Source organism: Pristiophorus japonicus, chromosome 14 (genome assembly GCF_044704955.1).
Source record: "Pristiophorus japonicus isolate sPriJap1 chromosome 14, sPriJap1.hap1, whole genome shotgun sequence".
Taxonomy (NCBI): Eukaryota; Metazoa; Chordata; class Chondrichthyes; family Pristiophoridae; genus Pristiophorus; species Pristiophorus japonicus.
The window spans coordinates 166,713,935-166,734,369 of record NC_091990.1 but is presented as its reverse complement, the minus strand read 5'-3'; the positions used below and the strand labels follow the sequence as shown (position 1 = coordinate 166,734,369).

The window sequence follows — 20,435 nt, the reverse complement described above, 5'->3', positions numbered from 1 at the left end:
GACCGGGCGCCAGTTCTTAAGGAGGCGGAGATCGCCCTTCTTAGGCAGCAGGACGATGACTGCCCTGCGCCAAGAGAGGGGCATCTCCCCGGTCGCCAGACTTTCCCCCAGGACCCGCGCGTAGTCGCTCCCCAGGACGTCCCAGAACGCCCTGTGGAACTCCACGGTCAGCCCGTCCAGCCCCGGGGATTTTCCCCTCGAGAGCCGGGCGAGGGCACCGGTCAGCTCCGCCAGGCTCAGCGGAGCTTCCAGATTTTCGGCGCCCTCCGGGCCGACCTTCGGCAAGTCCTCCCACAAAACTCTACGCGCTTCCTCGCTGGACGGATCCGGAGAGAACAGAGCCCCGTAATATTCACGGACCCTGTTGTTGACGCCCTCCGGATCCGAGACGAGAGAGCCGTCGTCGGCCAGCAGCGTCAAGAGCTGCTTACGGACACTCTGCCTTTTTTCCAGCGAGTAGAAGAAGGGGGAGCCGCGGTCCAGATCCCGCAGGAACCGGATCCGCGACCTCACGAACGCGCCTCGGGACCCGACGAGCTGCAGGTCCTTCAGCGCGGCCTTCTTCGCTTCGTACACCGTCCGCAGGGCCGGGTCCCGGACGACTTGACTGAGACGGGCTTCCAGGTCGAGCACCTCTTTTTCTAGGCGCCCGACTCTGGCCGCCCGCCTCTTGGTCGACCCCCTCGCGTACTCTTGACAGAAGACGCGGACGTGAGCCTTGCCCACGTCCCACCATAGCCTCAAGGAGGGGAAGCCCCCCTGCTTCCTTCTCCAGTCGGACCAGAATCGACGGAACGAGTCCTGGAACCGCACGTCCTCCAGCAACCGGTTGTTAAAGTGCCAGTACGCGGACCCCGTCCTCGCGCGGAGCGAAGCGAGCTCCGCCCACACCAGGTGGTGGTCCGAACACGGCACCGGCCGCATGGATGCCGCCGGGACGCAGGAAACGTACGCCCGAGACACGTAAAGGCGGTCGACTCTAGACCATCCAACTCCAGGCCTCACCCAAGTAAAGGCGCTGGAGTCGGGGTGGAGATTTCGCCAGACGTCCACCAAGTCGAAGGGCCCGACCAGGTCCCTCAACTTCTCCATCGCCGTCATGCACTGCGGGGCACCGGAGCGGTCCCTCGCCTCGAGGGTGCAGTTAAAATCCCCCCCCGAGGACAATGCAGTCGCCGACGTCGACGGAGCCAAGAAGAGCGGACACCTCTTCAAAGAAGCGCGTCTGCTGCGGGCCGGGATGAGGGGCGTACACGTTCACGAGATGGAGCGGCACGTCCCCCAGGCGAACCGTTACGTGCAGCAAGCGGCCTGGCACGGGCTCCTCGACCCCCAAGATCTCCGGCTGAAAATGCGGGCCCAGCAAGATGGCCACCCCACTAGAAATGGCGGTGAGGTGGCTCATGCGGACCTCTCCTTGCCATTCCAGGAGCCACGTGGCTTCGTCTCCCGGAACGGTGTGGGTTTCTTGCAGGAAGCACACCGCATATTTCCCCTCCCGCAGGAGCGAAAAATTGTCAAATCTACGGCGTGCCCCTCTGCCGCCGTTGATGTTGAGGCTGGCTATGGTTATCTTCATGGCAAAAGCATAGTGCAACCTCTACCTTAACCTATTGTGGGGGAGGGAGCGGAGTCTTTTGTTGAACTCCGCTCCCTCCGCAGCCCAGCGAGGAGTCCCTCGAGCTCGCGCAGCTCAAGGTGCTGCTCCTTTGTCAAGGGCCCGCCTGCGGCCAAGGTTTTAACGGCGGCGCGGACAGACCCCTTGATCAGCTCTGGCTCGGACCATTTTTCCAGGGCCAGTCGGGCTTGGTCGCGGCGACCCCGGCTCTGGGCCAAAAAGTCCCGGAGTTCCTTTGCAGGAATGAGGAGGGCCTCAGCGGCGGCCGCGAGCAGATCCACCGCCTCACTGGCGGTGGTCTCTCTAGGTCTTCACCCGCGTCCCCCACCGAGTCCCCGTCCTCCTCCGGGAGGTGGCCGCCAGCAGCCAGCCCATCGACCGCACAAGGTACGGCAAATGAACCGGCCGCTCCAACCGGCCCTGGCACTGCCCCGATCCCACCCCCAGGATCGTCGGCAGAGGAGTCCCCACTGGGCTCTTTTAAAAATGGTGCTGGGTCGGGAAATGACAGCGGAAGGGGTTCCCCCTCCGCCCCAGGAACCGGAGAACAAGGAGAGACCCGGCCATAGGAGATCCCCAGGCTCCCCAAGTGCTCCAGCTCCAAAGTAAGAGGCGAGGTTGGGTGTTCCTCCCCCTCCCCGCTGCCACCCCCCGGCCCAGCATCTACAGTTTCATTAAAATCAGTTTGTGTTTCTGCCGGGTCGAGCGACTCCCGGGGGAAGTTGGGTATTGGCTGGGCGGGCTCAGGTTCGGCCTTTTCGGCCTCGCCCGCCTCAGTCCCCGGGACGCCCGGCCCGGCGGCTACGCATTCCTCCGCGGTCCCCACGCCCCCCACGACAGGCAGATCTTCCATGCCATCCCCAGGAGGCAGCGGCTGGGCAGCCTCGACTGCCTCACCCTCCCCGGGGACAGACTCTTCGCGCCTGCAGCGCAATTTGGGAGCGCTGGTGGGGGACGCGGGACACGCGGCGGGCACCGACTCCTCCGCGGAGGGATGTTGTTCCCCCTCCGCCGCATCGGAGCCGCGCCTCCTTTTGTTCCTGGGGGCGCGCGGAGGCAGGGAGACCCCCATGTCTGCCGAGGCCTCCCGCTCCGCCCCCCCCTTTTCCTTTCCTTTCCCGTGCCCGGGCCCCTCCGTGGTGTTATTCAAGGGCTCGGGCACGGGCTCGGGGCACCACGCGCTCGCCGGTGACTGGGTTGGGCTGAGCGCGGTGGTCAAACTTTCCGGCGCACTGAGGGGACCCGCCTCTAGATGTCTCGTCTTCTTCCGCGCCTTCCTTCCGTTCGGACGCTCTCCCTCCCCCCCGCCGGAGGCCCTGAAAACAAAGGCCCCCGACGATGCCCGCGCACCCATGGCTCCCGGCACGCGGTCGCAACTAGGGGGAGGGGTGGCGGCGGCGCCAGCCTTGGCCGCCTTCGGTGGTTTGGCGGCCTTGGAGGCGGGGCAGTTCTTACGAACGTGCCCCACCTCCCTGCAGGCATGGCACCGCACGCCGTCCGACGTCCAGAAGACGCGGTAGGCAGTCCCCTCGTGCACCACATTAAAGTGCCCTTCTGTCATGTCCTCCCGCGCTAGCCGGACAAAGAGCTGGCGGCGGAAGGAGAACACGTGGCGCAGGCTGTTCTCCCTGAGGCCGAGCGGTATGGGGTTGATCCCCGACCTTACCTCCCCCAGTTGGTGTAGGTGAGGGAGGAGGAGCTCAGCGGAAACAAAGGGCGGGACGTTTGACACGATGACCCTCTGCGCGGTGGCCTCGAGAGGGTCCACCGGCAGGAACGTCCCGCCCACCGTGAGCCCCTTTTCAAGGGCCAGGGACACCGCCCGCTCCGACCCCAGGAAGAACACGGCCTTCCCAGACATCTTGGAGGCTGCGACAATGGCCGAGGGGCCGACTACCCCAGCCATCGCCCGCACGCACTCCTCGATGGTCATTGTGGGGTGAGTGTAGCTCTTGACCCCGTGTTTTTTTGTAATGAGTCTGAATGGTGGCAGGGCAGCGGGTGGCGCAGGAGGTGCCGTGGAAGCGGTTGCCACCTGCGCATACGTCTTCGCTGGCCCTGCCACCGGCGTGGATGGGGTCGCCATCACGGGGTCCCTTTAAGGGCTACACCCACCCCAAAGTCACAGGCCTTAATGGTCTTTAATGGCCTCGTATATTTAACTGAGCAGAGGAGCCCTTAACGAGGCCCCTCTCCCCTCGTTGGCAATTGGGGAGAGGCCTTGCTCCCTCTGCTCAGTTGTCTTAATTGGGTTTTTCCCCAGATGGCAAAACACACAAAAAACACAGTCTTTGGGTTGGTCTTCAGGTGGGGGGAGAAGACGTCTTCACCTGGGGTAGCTAGAGCCACCAGGCACACACTCCTAAACGATCTTTAATAGGGTGATTAATGACAATCTTCAGCCTGGTAGCTCCAGCTATCCCAGGCTAGGCAAATGTGGGGGGGGGGTGGGGGGGGTTCCAATTGTGGGGGGGGGCCTAGTTGTAAGCACGGCCCCCGCGCACACTACCACACACACACACACCCCCCGCGATGTTCCGGCCCTCAGTGGTCTTCTTTCCTCCACCCACCGATACAACAAAGTCTTTTTGGGAAATGCACCCACACCCACCTGTAGAGATAGTAGAGTCTCCCTCCTTCCACACTGGATGTTGTTGGTTTTTCCCCCTCTCTCCAACTCCTTGCAGAATGGTAAAAAGATGTTTAAAGTTTTCTGCTTTTTCCTCCTCTCCCTCTGGGTTAAAGTTGAAAGGTGAAGCCCCTTTCTTCCTTCTCCTCCTGGGCTGGTCTCAGGGCTCTCCAGGCAGGAGCTCAAGTTGCTAGCAGCTCCACTCACTGCTCACAGCTCCAACTGAGCAGGACACGCCTCTACTGCTCCACAATTGGTCCTTGGGCATGAAACTCTTTTGAGTTTACCTGCAAAACATAAAACATTAAGACCATGCCACCCGACCTGGGTGACACAGCAGACATTTTCAAGGCCCCTTTTTTTTTTTAAATTATTTTTTTGGGTTTTTTCTGGGGCGCTAAAATCAAATTTTCCCAGTGCCCCCTATAAAAGGGGAGGGGGACACTAAAAGCACCGGCAATTAAAACAAATTAAACTTTAAAACGTAAAATCAAATTAAAATTTGGTTGCCGGGCGTGATGATGCACTCCAGTCCCTCCGGTGCCCACCTCTCACGGAAGGCCGCGAGCGTACCGGTGGACACCGCGTGCTCCATCTCCAAGGACACCCTGGACCGGATGTAAGAGCGGAAGAGAGGCAGGCAGTCAGGTTGAACGACCCCCTCGACCGCCCGCTGCCTGGACCGGCTGATGGCACCCTTGGCCGTGCCCAGGAGCAGTCCTACTAGGAGGCCTTCGGACCTACCCGCTCCCCTCCGCACAGGGTGCCCAAAGATCAGGAGAGTGGGACTGAAGTGCAGCCAGAATTTCAGGAGCAGCCCCTTCAAATAGTGGAACAGGGGCTGCAACCTTGTGCACTCCATAAAAACATGGAACACGGACTCCTCCAGACCGCAGAAATTGCAGGCGGCCTGGGAGTCCGTGAACCGGCTTAAAAATTTATTGCACGGCACTGCTCCGTGCACCACCCTCCAGGCCAAGTCCCCGATGAATAGTGGGAGGACCCCTGCGTAGAGTGTCCTTGGGCATGAATGACAGAAGGATAGTTTGCAGGTGAAGCAGGTAATCAGGAAGGCGAATGGAATGTTGGCCTTCATTGAGAGAGGGATGGAATACAAAAGCAGGGAGTTCCTGCTGCAACTGTATAGGGTATTGGTGAGGCCGCACCTGGAGTACTGCGTGCAGTTTTGGTCACCTTACTTAAGGAAGGATATACTAGCTTTAGAGGGGGTACAGAGACGATTCACTAGGCTGATTCCGGAGATGAGGGGGTTACCTTATGATGATAGATTGAGTAGACTGGGTCTTTACTCGTTGGAGTTCAGAAGGATGAGGGGTGATCTTATAGAAACATTTAAAATCATGAAAGGGATAGACAAGATAGAGGCAGAGAGGTTGTTTCCACTGGTAGGGGAGACTAGAACTACGGGGCACAGCCTCAAAATATGGGGGAGCCAATTTAAAACCGAGTTGAGAAGGAATTTCTTCTCCCAGAGGGTTGTGAATCTGTGGAATTCTCTGCCCAAGGAAGCAGTTGAGGCAGCTCATTGAATGTATTCAAGTCACAGATAGATAGATTTTTAACCAATAAGGCAATTAAGGGTTACGGGGAGAGGGCGGGTAAGTGGAGCTGAGTCCACGGCCAGATCAGCCATGGTTCTTATTGAATGGCGGAGCAGGCACGAGGGGCTAGATGGCCTACTCCTGTTCCTAATTCTTATGTTCTTATGTGCCCTCACTGTTAATAGCAAAAGAAAAATCAGGAACTATCAGTTTTAGCCAGCAGCTTCCAGTGAAGGGGTCAGGACTACATCAGATCACCCTTTAACCTTCTAAATTCTGGGGAATACAACCCTAATTTGTGTAATCTTTCCTTATACCTTAACCCTTGAAGTCTGAGTATCGTTCTGTTAAACCTATGTTGCACTGCTTAAGAAACATAGAAATTAGGTTCAGGAGTAGGCCATTCGGCCCTTCAAGCCTGCACCACCATTCAATAAGATCATGGCTGAACATTCAACCTCAGTACCCCTTTCCTGCTTTCTCTCCATACCCCTTGATCCCTTTAGCAATAAGGGCCATATCTCACTCCCTTTTGAATATATCTAACGAACTGGCCTCAACAACTTTCTGTAATAGAGAATTCGACAGGTTAACAACTCTCTGAGTGAAGAAGTTTCTCCTCATCTCGGTCCTAAATGGCTTACCCCTTATCCTTAGACTGTGACCCCTGGTTCTGGACTTCCCCAGCATCGGGAACATTCTTCCTGCCTCTAACCTGTCCAATCCCGTCAGAATTTTATATGTTTCTATGAGATCCCCTCTCATTCTTCTAAACTCCAGTGAATACAAGCCCAGTTGATCCAGTCTCACCTCATATGTCAGTCCTGCCATCCCGGGAATCAGTCTGATGAACCTTTGCTGCACTCCCTCAATAGCAAGAACGTCCTTCCTCAGATTAGGAGACCAAAACTCAACATAATATTCCAGGTGTAGCCTCACTAAGGCCCTGTACAACTGCAGTAAGACCTCCCTGCTCCTATACTCAAATCCTCTAGCTATGAAGGCCAACATGCCATTTGCCTTCTTCACCGCCTGCTGTACCTGCTTGCTAACTTTCAATGACTGATGTACCATGACACCCAGGTCTCATTGCACCTCCCCTTTTCCTAATATGTCACCATTCAGATAATAATCTGCCTTCCTATTTTTGCCATCAAAGTGGATAACCTCACATTTATCCACATTATACTGCATCTGCCATGCATTTGCCCACTCACCTAACCAGTCCAAGTCACCCTGCAGCCTCTCAGCATCCTCCTCACAGCTCACACTACCACCCAGCTTAGTGTCACCTGCAAACTTGGAGATATTACATTCAATTCCTTCATCTAAATCATTGATGTATATTGTAAATAGATTGTGCTCGGATGATGTAAATGCCTGAGACATCTTTATTCAGTAACAACTCCCCTGCTGGCTTCGGAAATAAAGAAACCGCCTGGTGTGGTAGCAAGCCAGACTTATCAGAACATTTCAATCCCAACTTTGATCCTCTGTGTTGAGTTAGCTGATCTCAACTCGGTCAGCAATATAACTGCTAGATTTTGTCCCAGGTCAAGGAGGAAAAATAGCCAGGGTTTCCTTTACTGATGAGACACCTGCTGGAAAGTACATGTGTGGACTTTGTGAGAACAGGATTGAACACTATTGTGATTCCCTGCTGTTGAATAGCCTGCTGACAGTCAGTCAGGTGAGGTATCAGAGGGCTGTCAACACCTGTGGAACTGTACTTTAACACGGGTCAATGCCTTGAAGAGAGAAGGGTTGGGGAAATGTATCTCTTAACGCTCATTTGCTATCAACTGCACCTGGTATGCCCTCCACTGCATTCTCTCTTACTGCACAAGCACCAAGTGACAGAATTAGTTCATTTTCAATGGCGTCTGTCAGTCATGAGGCAACCTGTAAGGAAAGCAGCAGGGATAAATGACATTCAAGCACGTGAGCAGAATGAGAGACTTGAGATGCTTTCCAATAACGTAATCATAAGGTAATTTATAAGTATCCACAGCAACAAAATAAGCATAAATTTTCTGAGTATATCCACAGATCAGTATTACACCATAGTGACAGTGCAGCAAAAAGTAAGCAGAATAAAAAAGTATAGATCAAAAGGAAAAAAATGGAAAGCAGAAGTAAAGAAAGTCTCACTTTTATATAATGCTTTATTGTGTCTCTCGGAAAGGTCTCACATACAATAAATGAATTTGAAATTCAATGGGGCCGAAATTGCCCCTTTTTTAATGAGCGGTAACGGGACGGAAATTAGTTTCTCCGACGATCTGTACATTACCAGTGTGATTTTTTGAGGTGGAAAAGGTATCAGTCCCGCTCCTGTGCAAAAGGCGATAATGATGTAATTAGAGTGGTCCCCACCCCGGAAGCAACATTGCCCTCAAAATAGTCGATTCACCGCTTGTCGTTGCACTCGACAGCTTTGCGCAGCGGGAAGCTACCAGTGGCTGGGCGGTGCATTCGCCCTTAAAGGGGAGGGCGCAATGCCACGGCCGCCATTTTATTTTAATTGTCCAACACTGCAGTTGGCCCAACAATGGCAGTCACGGGTTTGGCCGGGCCGCCTATAGGCAGCCCGGCACCCCCTCTTGGGTGCCGAGCCGCTGGCCAGGCCAAAGCCCTCCCTAGTGGCCCAGTGGGCGCCAAGTAGGTCTTGCAGCATTAATAGGAGGTGGGTGGGGTGGATTGACCCATCCACCTCCACGGAGGTGTGCAAGGTGTGCAAGGTGACCTCTGGCGTTTGTGATTTGACAAAGAATTGGAAAGATTGGCAACGAAAAATTAAAAAAAAAAAATTCCTCCCCTTTAAATGAAGGGGAGGTACGTTGTTAAGCGTCAGTGTTGCGCTGATGATACCGTCCGCCTTCCGCCCTGCTCCTGACTCACTTCCACCCCTCTGCCACCCCCAACACCTCCATGATGATTTTTTACGGGAAAAAAGGGCAATTTCTCTCTATTCCCCGCCCCATGGATCCCGGCGGTAATTATCCATCTAATTCCAATTATCCGCCCCAAATGGGGCGGAGGGCAATTTCGGCCCTTTGTTGTGCAAGCTGGTGCGGACAACACCCAGCTCTCTCTCTACCACCTTTCTCGATCCCTCCACCACAAACTATACATTCGATTCCATTCCCCCTCCTTGGCCATTATCTCAGGTTGAATCAGACTGTTGACAACCTCAGCGTGCTATTTGATCCATTTCCTTTCGATTACAAAGACTGCCTACTTCCACCTCCCTAACATCGCTCGCCTCCACCCTACCTCGGCCCATTGCTGCTGAAATCCTCATCCATGCCTTTGTTGCCTCCAAACTAGACTATTCCAGTGCTCTCCTGTCTGGCTTACCATTCTCCACTCTTCATAAACTTCAGCTCATCCAAAACTCTGCTGCCCGTATCTTATCCAGCACTAAGTCCTGCTTCTCCATCACACTTGTGTCCACTGACCTACATTGGCTTCCAGTCCTCCAACACCTATAATTTAAAATTCCACCCTTGTATTCAATCTTTTTTACTCACTCATCGCTATCTTTGTAACTGCCTTGTGTCCTACAACCCTCCAAGAACTCTGGTTCCTCTGAATCTGGCCTCTTATGCAACCCCACTGCCTTCGCCCCACCTTTGGTGGCTATGCCTTCAACGGTGTCGGCCCTAAGCTCTGGAACAACCTGACTAAACCTCACCGTCTCTCTCCTTTAAGACCCTCCTTAAAACTCACCACTTATGCAACCTAATATCTCCTTGTTTGACTTGTATCAATTTTTGTCTGATTATGCTTTTGTGACGTGCCTTGGGATGTTTTTCTACATTAAAGGAACTATATAAATGCAAGTTGTTGTTGAGCCTTTTTGCACAAAGCAAGATTTCACTAACGAGATGTTACTGAATGACTACCTCATCCGTTTTTGGTGGTGTTTGTTGAGGAAGAAATATTGGCCAGGACACTGGGAGGGCTTTCAGTTGTTCGTCATATCGTGCCATGGGAGCTTTAACACCCAAAATGAGCCAACACATCAGGCAGACAGGACACCCTCACCTCCAAGTCACACACTATCCTGACGGACAGATAGCATCTGTACCTAACACGATTCTGGGAGCACCATCACCACAAGGACTGCAGTGGTTCAAGGGGGAAACTTATGACGACCTTCTCAAGGCAAATTGGAATGGGTAATAAATGCAGCCATGCCAATTTACCCACATTCCAAGAACAAATCTAAAGCATAATTAATTAATAATGGAATTCACCTATGTAAACTCATAAGAACATAAGAAATAGAAACAGGAGTAGGCCATATGGCCCCTCGAGCCTGCTCCGCCATTCAACACAATCATGGCTGATCTGATTATGGACTCAGCTCCACTTCCCTGCCCGCTCCCCATAATTCTTTACTCCCTTATCGGTTGAGAAACTGTCTATTTCTGTCTTAAATTTATTCAATGTCCCAGCTTCCACAGCTCTCTGAGGCAGTGAATTCCACAGATCCACAACCCTCTGAGAGAAGAAATTTCTCCTCATCTCAGTTTTAAATGGGCGGCCTCTTATTCTAAGATCATGCCCCCTAGTTCTAGTTTCCCCCATCAATGGAAACATCCTCTCTGCATCCACCTTGTCAAGCCCCTCATAATCTTATACGTTTCCATAAGATCACCTCTCATTTTTCTGAATTCCAATGAGTGGGGGCCCAACATACTCAACCTTTCCTCATAAGTCAACCTCCGCATCTCAGGAATCAACCTTGTGAACCTTCTCTGAACTGCCTCCAAAGCAAGTACATCCTTTCGTAAATATGGAAACTAAAACTGCACGCAGTATTCCAGGTGTGGCCTTACCAATACCCTGTACAACGGTAGCAAGACTTCCCTGCTTTTATACTCCATCCCCTTTGCAATAAAGGCCAAGATTCCATTGGCCTTCCTGATCACTTGCTGTACCTGCATACTATCTTTTTGTGTTTCATGCACAAGTACCCCCAGGTCCCGCTGTACTGCAGCACTTTGCAATCTTTCTCCATTTAAATAATAACTTGCTCTTTGATTTTTTTCTGCCAAAGTGCATGACCTCACACTTTCCAACATTATACTCCAGCTGCCAAATTTTTGCCTGCTCACTTAGCCTGACTATGTCTTTTTGCAGATTTTTTGTGTCCTCACACATTGCTTTTCCTCCCATCTTTGTATCGTCAGCAAACTTGGCTACGTTACACTCGGTCCCTTCTTCCAAGTCGTTAATATAAATTGTAAATAGTTGGGGTCCCAGCACTGATCCCTGCGGGACCCCACTGGTTACTGATTGCCAACCTGAGAATGAACCACTAACCCCGACTCTCTGTTTTCTGTTCATTAGCCAATCCTCTATCCATGCTAATATATTACCCCCAACCCTGTAAACTTTTATTTTGTGCAGTAACCTTTTATGTGGTACCTTGCCAAATGCCTTCTGGAAGTCCAAATACACCACATCCACTGGTTCCCCTTTATCCATCCTGTTCATTACATCCTCAAAGAATTCCAGCAAATTTGTCAAACATGACTTCCCCTTCATAAATCTATGCTGACTCTGCTTGACCGAATTTTGCTTTTCCAAATGTCCTGCTACTGCTTCTTTAATATTGGACTCCAACATTTTCCCAACCACAGATGTTAGGCTAACTGGTCTATAGTTTCCTGCTTTTTGTCTGCCTCCTTTTTTGAACCTGTAATTGCATCATGTAACCACTGCACGGCTTTCCCCACAAATTACTCAAAACATTTTCTCAACATTTTTCATCTGAATATTTTCGAGTGCAATTTTTTTGAGTAACTAGAATTTCTAATGTACAAAATTAAAAATGCTAATATGATTAAATTTATTAATGAAATCATAATTTGCAACTTAATGCTTTAATTAAAGTTTTTACTTGAAGGGCTCATCATCTCTTAGAGGGCTTGACTTAGTCTTGATATTTCTGCTCAGAGTTATGATAATGTGAGTTGAATTTGGATTGTTCAGTCGGAGCAGTTTCAGGGTATTTGATTTCACAGGATGCATCAGTGCCAGTTATTTGTACAGATGGAATATGTTTCTTCAGCTTTGATCAGTTTCTACCCAATCATTTTGAAAAATAAGAAAAATTTCAAGTTTCATTGAAGTAAAATTAATATTGAGTTTTTTTAGTGTGTTTGTGTTGGTGTTTGTGTGTGAGAAATTGAGAAACAAATCACAGTATACAAATTACATCCCCATTAAAGCTTTTTGATCTGTGTTCCATAAACTTGAGAGAGAGAAGAGAAAGAGAGGACTAATTTTCAACCTCACTGCTTGGACGGTAAATGACCAGAGCTAATTTAATCTCTCCTGTCTTCCACCCTATCACAGACCTTCCCTTTGGTTCTTTCATCCCCTCCCCCCTGTTCTCTGCTTCTGTACTTGCTTAAAACCTGTTACATCTCTAGCTTTTTCCAGTTCTGATGAAAAGTCATCGACCTGAAACGTTAACGCTGTTTCTCTCTCCACAGGTGCTGTCTGACCTGCTGAGTGTTTGCAGCATTTTGTGTTTATATTTCAGATTTCCAACATTCGCAGTATTTTGCCTTTGTCTAGAGCTAATTGCCGGCCTGCTATAGAACCTGCCCTGAAATCATTGGAAATGAAAATCAGGCAACTTCTATATTAGGTGGGTGATTTGCCAGTTTATCACCCAAGATGTGAAGGTGAAAAATACTACCAGGATATTTCTATAAGCTAGTGTTCAATTTTCAAAAAATCTCCCTTTATGAGAAGTCCCATTATAAAAAATTCAACATTTTCATGCCTATTACCTATCGTGGCTGTAGGTGACACTGTGATATGTTAGAGCTGTTGCACTTTCCATCATCTAATGCCTTCCTGTCACATAATGTGCTTTTACTGTTTTATTCTGAGTAGTTTTTAAAAAACTGCTTTGTCTTTGTGCAGTTAGGGGCTCTGGCCATTAGGTGGCATTGTGCGCAATCTTTAAACAATGTCAGAGACTGACTGAATTTACAAAAGAGTTGCACCCGCCAATAGTCTGGAGAAATATATACGGCAGTTGTGATTGGTGTCAAACCCGTGTAAGGTGCTGGTGTACATGGAAATTGGAGTGTCGCCTTTAAAATGTCAATTTTGGCTGAAAATTGCAGCAGCAAGCTGGGGGAGCAGATGATAAGTAGAAAGCACGTTTGCCACAGTTAGCTAACCGCACGATACGTCTCAGCTGTTTTTGTGCCAGTTTTCAAGAATATCGAACACAAGCAGCGAAACAAGATCTTACAGTAATGATACCCCATATCCCTTAACAGCACTTTAACATGGCAATGCCACTGTATTTTTTTTACTTCAGCTCTCCCATACCACTTGGCACACATTAGTCAATGGCGCATAATGCCCAAGAGATGCAGGTCACTGGAGGGGGGCTGCCCAAACTAAAGCACTTAGGGCCTATGAGAAGATGGCCATGAGCTTATGGGGAAACTCTCTGCTCTAGCTTTGTGAGATGGCAAGTTTGGGGATAGGTTCGTGACTGAACATCTACACTGTCACTGTGGTGTCCCTGTGCAGAATCATACAGCCATAAGCTTCCATCCCTTTCTCTGCCCCTTTACTAACAAAGAAGTAATACCCATTCCACCACAGCAATTGAGGGCTGGGGCATAAGAGAAAAATATTGATGAGAAGCAACACGGCATAAATGTCTTCCTTGTTGACTAAAACAATGATGATTAGCAGCAAATGCAAAGCCCCAAGCCACACAGGACTCCCTGGAGAATGATCCTGCACATGGTCCTTTGACCCAATCCCTTCAATGTTACCCATTGCATCAATGGCTTTCTCACTCCCACGCACAAGCTCAGAAACTTTCACCGAGGGAGAAGGATACAGTGTTAATGAGAATGTGGCGCAAGCTGATTCACAGAGCATGAGGAAGCGAAAGGAGGGGGAAAGTAGGTGAGGATGTGCCAGATTCTCAGCAGAGTCTAGGATAAAACCTGCCAAAACACCATGCCAATGAAACATAGGAAGGGACAGCAGGCTGCCCAGGAAAAAGTTTCCTACCAATAGCAGTGCTAGGTTAACTTGAGTTCATTTTGAAATACAACAGAATTACATCACAGAAGCAGGCCACTTGTCCCAGCAGTCCATGACCTTGTTTATTTTCATATTTATTCATTCACCAGATGTAGACGTCGCTGGCAAAGCCAGCATTTATTGCCCATCCCTAGTTGTTCCTGTGAAGGTGATGGTGGGGGTTCTCTTTGAACCGCTGCAGTCCATGGTGAAGGTAGTTCCGCGATTTTGACCCAGCAATGATGACTCAAGCCAATGGTGAGTTTCCCCCGGATTCTCATTGACTTCAGTTTTACTAGAGCTGCTTGATGCCACACTCAGTCAAATACTGCCTTGATGACAAAGGCGGTCACACTCTTACCTCACCTCTGGAATTCAGTTCTTTTGTCTATATTTGGACCAAGGCTGTAACGGGATCTGGAGCGGAGTGGTCCTGGCGGAACTCAAACTGAGCATCGGTGAGCAGGTTATTGGTGAGCAAGTGCCGCTTGATAGCACTGTCGACAACACCTTCCATCACTTTGTTGGACAGTAATTGACTGGATTAGATTGTCCTGCTTTTTGTGGACAGGCCATACTTGGGCAATTTTGCAATTTGTCAGATAGTTGTACTGGAAATGCTTGGCTAGAGGCACTACAGGTGGGATGTGGGAGATGGCAGGATGTTGTCAGGAATCATAGCCTTTGCTGTATCCAGTGTGCCCAGTCATTTCTTAGAACATAAGAAATAGGAGCAGGAGTAGGCTATGTGGCCCCTCGAGCCTGCTCCGCCATTCAATAAAATCATGTCTGATTTATTCTTGGGCTCAGCTCTACTTCCCTGCTTGCTCCCCATAACCCTTCACTCAAATCTGTATATCTCCACCTTCTTGATATCTTGTGGAGTGAATCAAATTAGCCGAAGACTGGTATCTGTGATAGTAGGGTCCTCAGGAGGCCAGGATGGATCATCCACTCGGCACGCTGACTGAAGATGGCTGCCTTGTATTTTGCATTCACGTGCTGGGCTCCACCATCATTGAAAATGGCGATGTTCATGGAGCCTCCGCCCGTTAGTTGTTTAATTGTCCACCATAATTCATGATTGGATGTGGCAGGACTGCGAGCTTTGATCTGATCTGTTGATTGTGGAATTGTTTATAGAATTCTGCTTCCACTGTTTACCATGCATGTAAACAGCATTGTAGCTTCACCAGGCATGCTCTTCTAAACTCTCCATTCAACCAGGGTTAGTCACCTGACTTGATGGTAATGGTAGAGTGAAGGATCTGCCAGGCCACGTGGTTGCAGATTGTACCAGAATACAATTCTGCTGCTGCTGACGGCCCACAGCACCTATTGGCTGCCCAGTTTTGAGCTGCTCGATCTGTTAATATATACATTTAGCACAATGGTAGTACCACACAACACAATGGTGTCCTCAGTGTGGAGACAAGTGATCAATCCTACCAATCATGGACCGATGCATCTATGATTGATGAGGACGAGGTCAAGTAGACTTTTTCTTCGTGCTGGTTCTCACCACCTGCCGTAAGCCCAGTATGGCAGTTATGTCCTTCAGAACTCGGCTAGCTTGGTCAGAGGTGGTACTACCAAGCTACTCTTGGTGATGGACATTGAAGTCTCCCACCCAGAGCATATTTTGTTCCCTTGCAACCATCAGTACTTCCTCTAACTGATGTTCAACATGGAGAAGTACTGATTTATCAGCTGAAGGAGGGCAGTAGGTGGTACTGCCCATGTTTGACCTGTTGCCATGATACCTCATGGAGTCTGGAATCAATGTTGAGGACACCCAAGGCCACTCACTCACAACTGTGTACCACTGCTGACACTTCTGGTGGATCTGGGATCTGTCCTGCCATTGGAACAGGTCATACCCAAGGATAATGGAGGATTCTGGGACTTTTGCTGATGGGTATGACTGAGCATGACTACTCTAGGCTGTTGCTTGATTAGTCTGTTAGTCACGAGGATTTTGCAGGGCCGACTGGGCCTGTGTCGTATCCGAATTCAGTTTTATTCTTATACTTCTGTGTAGTGGTTTTAATACAACGGAATGGCATGCTAGGACATTTCAGAGGCAGTTAGTCAACCACATTGCTGTGGGTCTAGAGTCACATAGACCAGACCAGGTAATGACAACAGATTTTCTTTCCTACAAGACATAAATGAACCAGTTGGGTTTTTACAACAATCTCAGCTTCATGGTCACTATTACTGACATTAGCTTTTGATTCCAAATTTATTATTTTTTTTAAGAAAACAATTCAAATTCACACATTGCTATGGTGGGATTGGAACTCAGATTATTACTTCAAGCCTCTGGATTACTAGCCCAGTTACTACAACTGTATCCATTTCCTCCACAAGCAAATCATTCTAATCATATTTATCCACCTTGTCCCCGGGGTTGGAGGTAATACATTAGAATGGATAGAGGATTGGCTAACTAATAGAGAACAGAGAATTGGGATAAATGGTTCATTCTCTGGTTGGCAACTAGTAACTAGTGGGGTGCTGCAAGGATCAGTGCTGGGACCCCAACTATTTACTATCTATATTAACGACTTGGAAGAAGGGACTGAGTGTAATGTAGGCAAGTTTGCTGACGATACAAAGATGGGAGGAAAAGCAATGTGTGAGGAGGACACAAAAAATCTGCAAAAGGACATACAGGCTAAGTGAGTGGGCAAAAATTTGGCAGATGGAGTATAATGTTGGAAAGTGTGCACTTTGGCAGAAAAAAAATCAAAGAGCAAGTTATTATTTAAATGGAGAAAGATTGCAAAGTGCCGCAGTACAGCAGGACCTGGGGGTACTTGTGCATGAATTGCAAAAGGATAGTATGCAGGTACAGCAAGTGATCAGGAAGGCCAATGGTATCTTGGCTTTTATTGCAAAGGGGATGGAGTATATAAGCAGGTAAGTCTTGCTACAGTTGTACAGGGTATTGGTGAGGCCACACCTGGAATACTGCGTGCAGTTTTGTTTTCCATATTTACAAAAGGATATACTTGCTTTGGAGGCAGTTCAGAGAAAGTTCACTAGGTTGATTCGGGGATGAGGGGGCTGACTTATGAGGAAAGGTTGAGTAGGTTGGGCCTCTACTCATTGGAATTCAGAAGAATGAGGTGTGATCTTATGGAAACGTATAAGATTATGAGGGGCTTGACAAGGCGGATGCAGAGAGGATGTTTCCACTGATGGGGGAGACTGGAACGAGAGGGCATGATCTTAGAATAAGGGGCTGCCCATTTAAAACGGACGAGGAGAAATTTCTTCTCAGAGGGTTGTAAATCTGTGGGATTCACTGCCTCAGAAAGCTGTGAAAGCTGGGACATTGAATAAATTTAAGACAGATAGACAGTTTCTTAAACGATATGGGGTTATGGGGAGCGGGCGGGGTAGTGGAACAGAGTCCATGATCGGATCAGCCATGATCGTATTAAATGGCGGAGCAGGCTCGAGGGGCTATAAGGCCTACTCCTGCTCCTATTTCTTATGTTATCACTTCAACTCTTCCTTTACATAGAAACATCCATGTTGAAAATAGAATCTGCACTTGTCATTCTTTATTCATGGGGCTTAGTCATACAGGAAAGGGTGCACTTATTCTGTGCTGATATTCAATCAGGTGATTATTAACAATGATGTAATAGATTCATTATCCATGAGAGCAAGAGATAGACTTTATTACCCAGATATGATTTCCCCTCCCTCCAACCCCATAGGCGGCAGAGGACTGAATTAATTAGGACATCATCCAACATCGCTCACATTGACGTGGAGGATCCTTTGAACACAATCTGCACATTCAGAGAGTGGCCAACAGGTCGGATGGAGTGTAAAACTAGCAATGTTCTAGGATTACCCAAATTTAAGATACGAACAATGACAGACAGGTAAAGACCATCTGGTCAGTCGAGCCTGTCCTACAGCTTCAAGCATCTGCAAGTGAGCTAATTTAGACTGAATTATGGGTAATTTTGTGTCGATCTAATTTTACATAGGATCCTACCAGAGAGCATTCATCCATTGATTTATACTGAATTTTAAACCAGAGATGAATTACCATGTTCTGCTTTGATTAATTACCATCAGTGTTACGCTCAAAGCAAAACCAAGTGGCTAACAGGCTGCAGAAACTCGAGTTGACGCGTTTAGATTATTTTATATTGCGTAGTATTATAGTATTTTAACTGATTGACCTTCAACAGTTTGGTTTTATAAACTGAGGAATAAAGTTACCAGAATAAATCTCAAACTCTTTAAAGTTTATTATTTTAAAAATTTATTATAAAAATGAAATGTCCCTCGTTATTTAGCCTTATGCACATGATTTATTTACAAAAAACAGAGATACTGATTACAAAGCAGGCACCAACACAGTTTAGACTCTCAGTGCATTTGAAGTTATCAATATTGAATCCTTAAATTTTACCATCTTGGCAGAATTACAAGTACAGCACTCCAGTGTACAGTTTGAAACAAGGTACTTTATTAATTTTATCTCCTTTCAAGGCATAACTCTTGCTGGGATATGATTCCATGGGCACTTTCAGGCATCTTGACCAAATGACCATCCTGCAAGCAAGAATCTAAGCAGTGAATGTTGGCTGGCTGTTTGCGGGGAGGAAAAAGAACGAACCTGATCCTTTCCTCAGACCTCCCCATGTACACTTTCCACATTAGGAAAGCAAAAAGTGAGAACTCTGGCTAATTTTCCAGTCCCTAGCCCAGAAGCACTTAAACCAATTTCAACATTTAAGTGGCACGTTAGCCAAGGTCAGCAAACTCAGCACAGACTAGGAACTGAACCTGGTATCATCTTGGTTTATATGGCGCAGTTCCCAGTACCTTTGTTAAAATGTGTCATTCTAGAAGCTTCCAAAAACATTAATGATGGCATAATACACTCAAGGTCAAATATTCTTCAGTTAGAAAAGTATGTGTTCCAGTGGAACGAGTCCTTTTCAAAATGTGTTGAAGATGAGGGACATTTCTGCTGGGAATTGGAAATCGACCCATTTCAAGCACTCTAAATCAGGTGTACACCCAGATGCACAGTAAAGCTTCTTGTAGTCCCAACTATAGAAAAACACCCTCCACTGCATGATGAGATTCCCCCCCCCCCCCCCCACTCCCCCAAAACACCAGGCAGAGCTTGCCAATTAGTGCCATATTAGGGAGTTTTGTGCCATCAGCTCATGCCCACAGCATGAACTGGACTGAGACTTCCAGAAGCACTGTGTACATGACCCTTACATAAAGGCAGGCAGAGATTTTTAACCCAGGCATCAAATACTACAGTCTAATTAAAATATTCTAAGCAAATCCCAGTGTACTAAGATGCAAAACCTCAAACATACATGCTGAATAAAATTCCTGAGGAGCAGCTGACCAAGCTGATTCTGAAAATTATTTCATATTAGGATAGCGGTAAATCAGGCAAGAAAGTGATATAAAAAAGGTTAAAGAGCAGCTTCAGTCCTTACAGTACTTGGAATGTCATTGTAAAATACCACAACAGGGACAGTTCAGTATTTCAAAAAACTGTAGGGTACATTCTTAATGCTGTTTGATTGAGGTGGCGAATGCCACACTGCAGAACTGGTGCGTTTTAGGTAACGTGGCTTGCTTTTGCCGAAGATGGTCTCAAGGTTGGGGGGTTGAATGACACCAAAGAATTTGTCTACATCAAGAGGGTGGTAATATTGTTCTACTAGTGTTTGCTGCAGTTCTTTACCTGATGACAGAAAAACACATTCCATTACAATTATGACAAACAAACAAGGAGATACACAGGAGCTGACAAGCTTCGTTACCACAACTCCACAGATTGAAAATGCAAACCAATTTAGCAAATTTAGTTGCATTGCTGATGCAAGCAAGACGTTCGATATTTCCCCACATGAAGTGGGGAGGTGGGAAGGAGGAGAATCACATTTGGCTCTGATGAATGGTCTACACCTGAAACATCCCTTCCCTGCACAGATGCCAAGTGACCTGCTGAATGTTTCCACCATTTTCTATTTTTAATTTCAGATTTCCAGTATCTCCATTTTTTTTTTTTACTTTGAGAATGACAGAGTCTGGCCCATCTGTCCTCCCATTAAGGTCCAGAGAAATTCAGCAGCCTGAAAAGGAGACAGTTTGCACATTCTGAAAGTGATTTAGGACTTCTGTGGGAGATGGTTTACACTTAGTTACTGGTGTGTGGAACGATTCATCCAACATGATTAATAGTACATCATAGAGGATCAACTGAAATTCAGGAGGAGGAATTTATTTATTAATCTTAGGGGCAAACTGCACCATTAAGATTTTGCCTCAGATACAGTAGTCTTCAGTGAGATGTGCAGTGTTGCAATTGTAGCCAGGATGTAACATGCATGTCCTGGTACATTGGGTAATGTCAAGTAAACTCATCTGGCTGCAAGCCTCGGTTTTCTGGGTTCTCTTGCCCTCAGAAGTGAGATAGCCTGCCATAGCATGAGTGTACACAGCATGTTTTGCATGTCATTAAATTAAAATCATAACT

General features: G+C 48.1%; 1 protein-coding gene across 2 annotated transcripts in view; it reads right to left on the bottom strand.

Moving 5' to 3' along the window:
- Positions 1-19,044: 19,044 nt before the first annotated feature.
- LOC139280216 (inner centromere protein-like) overlaps positions 19,045-20,435 on the bottom strand; it is a 53,176-nt gene continuing 51,785 nt past the window's right edge. For both annotated transcript variants that reach the window (XM_070899820.1, XM_070899821.1), the window contains one exon: positions 19,045-19,640. In XM_070899820.1, coding sequence (XP_070755921.1) covers positions 19,432-19,640 — 209 coding nt within the window. In that variant the 3' untranslated portion in view covers positions 19,045-19,431. The remainder of the gene's footprint in view (positions 19,641-20,435) is intronic.